This window comes from Drosophila nasuta, chromosome 2R, assembly GCF_023558535.2.
Source record: "Drosophila nasuta strain 15112-1781.00 chromosome 2R, ASM2355853v1, whole genome shotgun sequence".
In the NCBI taxonomy this organism is placed as follows: Eukaryota; Metazoa; Arthropoda; class Insecta; order Diptera; family Drosophilidae; genus Drosophila; species Drosophila nasuta.
In genome coordinates, this window is record NC_083456.1 from 22,432,211 (window position 1) to 22,437,141 (window position 4,931).

General features: G+C 42.3%; 1 protein-coding gene across 2 annotated transcripts; it reads left to right on the top strand.

The window, feature by feature from the left end:
- Positions 1-309: 309 nt before the first annotated feature.
- Positions 310-2,190, top strand: LOC132787275 (segmentation protein fushi tarazu). Of its 2 annotated transcripts, XM_060794213.1 has the most exons (3): positions 310-522; positions 586-1,153; positions 1,256-2,190. In XM_060794213.1, the coding sequence occupies exons 1-3, from the start codon at positions 310-312 to the stop codon at positions 1,807-1,809; spliced, it is 1,335 nt and encodes a 444-aa protein (XP_060650196.1). In that variant the 3' UTR covers positions 1,810-2,190. The 2 variants fall into 2 exon arrangements, with proteins under 2 accessions (XP_060650196.1, XP_060650195.1); XM_060794212.1 differs by having other exon boundaries at positions 310-1,153.
- Positions 2,191-4,931: the final 2,741 nt, after the last annotated feature.

The following is a 4,931-nucleotide window of genomic DNA, read 5'->3' on the forward strand; positions in this document are numbered from 1 at the left end:
TATTTGAGGACGAAACGGATAAACTACCCCTGCAAGTCATAAATCTGGCCAAGGTCCTGTTTCGATTTGCAGGGGAAGTGCGAGGCACAGCATGTGTCAAAGCGTCATGCGCAGGGATATTTATGCGCTATAACGACGACGACGATGAGCGTGTGCCAAGCATCAGTGCAGCGCAGCAGCGCAGTCGAGGACTATATATTAGACAGGATCTGTGAGGAGAGCAGCTCATTCGCAAACGCAACAGCGTCGCGCACACAACTCGCAAAGTTTTGTCCTGAAAACTGAAAATAGACACATCAAGTTATAGAGATGGCAGCCACAAACAGTCATTACTACGCCGACAGCATGTACAACATGTATCCCGGCAGTCTGCCACCCAGCACATACTACGAGAACAGTCACAGCAACAACACTGGCTACTATCAGAGCAACTCGTATGCCAGCTATCAGACGAACAGCTATCCACAGTACAGCCAGGAGAGCTGCTACTATTCCAGCTACCAAGAGCTGATGCCACAGTCCGTTCCTGCTTCCGCTCCAGCTCCCGCTTCCATTGTGCCTCAGTATCAAGCTGCAGCAGTTGAGACACCATCAACGGTGATCAGCTCGGCTGCATCCTCGCCAGTAGCCAAGCCAGTAAAGCGCAAGGCCACCGAGATGGCTGCCGACATCATTTCCTCAGTCGAAGAACGTCCCAGCACATTGCGTGCTCTGCTCACGAATCCCGCCAAGAAGTTGAAGTACACACCCGACTATTTCTACACCACATTCGAGCAGGTGAAGAAGGAGTCCTCCTCGAAGAGCAACAGCAGCTCCTCCGGCGAGCTATCGCCCTGCTATGAGCAGGACTACGCGGCAGTGCCAACGCCATCCACACAGCAGACGCACATGTCGCCACAGCGCAGCAGCAGCGAACAGGATGTCGACTATCTGGACGTGTACTCGCCACCGCCAGCGCCTTGCAAGCAGGCCACACCCGCTGCACCCGCCACGCCTGCTTCGTTGGTTGGCATCAGCACGCCACCCCAATCGCCGGCCGAGAAGGCTGTCAATCAACAGCAGCAGCAAAATGAGATCAATCATCGCATTGTGACAGCTGGCGCAGTCAGCAATGAATTCAATTGGTCGCACATCGAGGAGACTCTCGCATCAGGTAGGCATCGCTTTCGCTCTCTCTTGCTCTCTTTCCTACTCTCTCTTGCTTACGTTTGAACATTAACTAATAATCAATTTTATTTATATTTTGTTTCTTCAGATTGCAAAGACTCCAAACGCACTCGCCAAACTTATTCTCGCTACCAAACTTTGGAGTTAGAGAAAGAATTCCACTTCAATCGCTACATCACACGTCGTCGTCGTGTCGACATTGCTCATGCCCTCAGTCTGACCGAGCGTCAGATCAAAATCTGGTTCCAAAATCGTCGCATGAAGTCCAAGAAGGATCGCACTCTGGCCGCTTCCCCTGAGCACTGCACGAGTGCAGCTTACAGCTCGCTGTTGCCACCGCTGGATGCGAGCAGCACAAGCGTATCCTTGCCACAATTGCAAGCACAGACGCAGTCGAGCATGCCCTATGCAGCGTATCCCACGTATTTGGCCAGCTCACAGCAGAGCTATGATTACCCACAGCAGTCGTCGCCGACATCCCTAGCGCTGTCGCTGCCACCACCACCGCCACCGCCGCACTTTGGGCAGCAGTACGAGGCACACACACAGTACACACCGCAATATCATCACCAGGTACAGCAGCCACAGCAGTGCAGCTACCAGCAGCAGGAGCATTCGCTCTATCATCTGCCTCTGCCTTAAACATGCACACACACCGAAGCGTAGCAAACTCGCAACACACACACACAGAGACTCACTCTCGACCATTTGCCGGTGACACGCAAATGGCTAACGAGATGCTGAGCAGCCGAAAAACTGTCGAGCAGTGCCGAGCAAAGTGCGTGCACTCCCTATGGTGCCCAGGACACATGGGCAAAAGGACGAGTGCGCGTTTAGCTCAGAAGCAGGCGACTTCTTGCAGCGACAACTACAACAAAAACAGCAGAGGAAAAACTTATCTCTGGTGTTTAACCCAGTGGCTGGCCATCATGGGTTCTCCCCCGTTGCCTCAGTTGCCTGGAGAGCTCGATTATCACGAGCCTCGAATGCGGCCGGGCATCGATAATAGCCTCAAAACTGAACTTGGAGACTGAAAACATGTTTTTGTTAAACTGAAAGCGAAAGTCTTTCTATTGTACTATATCATTTGTATCATTTGCATATCGATTATACTATATTAATAATATTTATTGAAATACATATATAGAGTTTTAGTTCTTTAATCAAAATTACAATGCTGTTGTTTTAATTATTGTCAAGAGAGTAAAACAAATTATTGTAATGGGAAGCAAAAGACATTAAAAGATATTAAAGAAAACATATTTTGAATAAGTTTGAATATTGGAATTATGACATAAAGGTTCTAAAACTGATAGCGGTGGAAAGGAAAAACAATGTATTATAGATCGGAATGATTGTTATATTAAATTAAGCTGTCTAACCGATCGAAATAACTGATATAATTGACTTAATAAGAATTTTAATTGAATATAATCGATTTTTATTTTTTTCTAAGACAACATTACATAATTTAAACAAATTATATTGAAAATTTATCTTCAGGTACTTATTTTTTAGACTACCAATGCATGATTATTAGAAAAAAGGTATCCAAGACTTGCATCCAAATAAATCTACATTAAAAATAATATATCACTTTATCACTTACTTTACTTGAATTGTGGATCATTAGGAATGCAACCACCCAAAAAAAAATACTCGACTAAGCCAAAAGACAAACGTTTTGATATCAAAACTCTAAATTCGAGCAGCTGCAACTCGTTGCTCCCCTCGATTTGATTTTCCCTCTTGATCTCGGCCCCTGACCGTTGAATTTTCTATAAAATGCACTATTTTCGCAATGGAAAAACGTCACATTTAGGTTGAGTTTTGGGTTCTCTACCCACCACCACCACCATCAACAAAAAGTAAAAAGGAACAGCAGCCTTGCCGCCTTTCGCTGTTTGCTCATCTATTGAACTGAGACATTGATTGGTCATTTTTCATTCGCTCTCCATGACAGTTATCGGTATTGCAACCGAGAAACCATGTGCCACGTACCATTTTGCCAGACGGCATTTATTCGACTCATTAGATCAAAGTGGACACTGGGCAGCAGCCGGCAGTGAATGAAGAAACCTTTGAGTTTTAATTGAACTTTCAAAATACAATGAATGTTTCACCAGGTTTATTCAAAAGTTTTCATTTAACCTGAAATTTTTAAAGTTGTTTATTTCAGCTTAAATATTATGTGAAGAAAAACTTATTACTGATTTTGTTTATCAATACATAATTAGTTATTGTAGTTAGCAGAACAATTTAGTTGCTTCTCTAATCACTTTGCTGAAAACAAAATCGAGTGTTGAAATCAGTGCAAAATATTTTTTTTCTAAGAAAAATATGAAAATGATGAATTTATTATTATAATTAGTTATTATAAACTTAAACATTGATATAATGTATATTTATATATGGTATGATTACCAATTAACCAAGCGTATTAAAACAGTGTTTAAATAGAAGATTTTTTTAATGCAATTTTCAATCTTTGCAATCATAATTAATGTAATAATATATAAAAATAAATTGTAAAAAAAAATGTTTAATTTTATTTCATATTTTCTCTAAAAAGTCTACAAATTCTGACATGATCATTTAGTTTCTCTAAGATTTCGCAATAATGCCTAAGTAAGATTTTCCAGTTAAAAAGGTCAAAAAGGATTTAACAACCCAAATTTTTGGCTAACATTAGCGTTAACTCCTTTTTATGTATTTATCGTTTTTTTTTAGCTCTTTCTTAGAGTTATTTTTGTTGAGTTTTTGGTTTTTTACAACTTCTTGTTGAGTGGTAAAAAATATGCGTGCAAGTTGCGAAAGAGTTACGTTAACTCGTCGAGGTCCTTCGAGGAATTTAAGCGGTTTTTATTATCGATTCGTTTTTAATGAAAACCCAAAGGTCGCTCTTAACTCATTCGCGAACCATAAAAACGTTCTGTCGAACGGATTGGCAAAGGATGCGAAGATGGAAAGTGATGGCTAATGGAAGATTCGCGGAAAAGTTCATTGTGGGCGTTAGCGTCTGAGGATGTTGAGGATGCGCGAGTCAAGGTTGGAAAGTCAATCCTTTAGCGTAATCCTTTAAATAGTCAAAATAAAGCCCGCCTTTGTCAACAATATTTGTGCAGAATTGCCTATTCACTCCTTTTGCACATCTCTCTCGTTCGATTCGCACTACGAATAGGCGTTCTATTGTGTCCACTTAGCCCAAACAAGGTACCTGCCCCTGTCTCGACCTCAGACTGAGTCTCACTCGCAGTCGCTGCCTGCGAATAACGATCGTAAAATTATCCTTTCGCAAACACGAGCAGCGAACAGTGAACAGAACCCTTGCAATTTCGCAAAAGGACATTCGTCTACCGGGCGAAGGAGTTACAAAGTCATAAAAACAAAACACCTTTGTCTCGGGCATTGTCGGTTGGCGAATTATCCTTTCTGCACCGCTGCCTCAGATGCATCCTTAATCCGCGCATCCGCAGCATGTTTACAACCAATCCGCCCACGACGACAGATTCGCAAATGACAACCGTCTGAAGTGTCATGATGCACGAAAGAGAAAGCAAGAAAATTACGGAAAGAGAGGGAAATAGTTTGAGAGGAGGAAAGGAAACTCTTAACTGGAAAGGATTAAATTACATTATCCTTATGTTTAAGATAAACACAAACAGCAGAACACTCCCCATTAACTTTCACGCTAATGCTGAAATTGGGTGGAACCAAGTCAACTTTAATATGTCAACACAACAAGCTTAGGGACAAGTTAATCC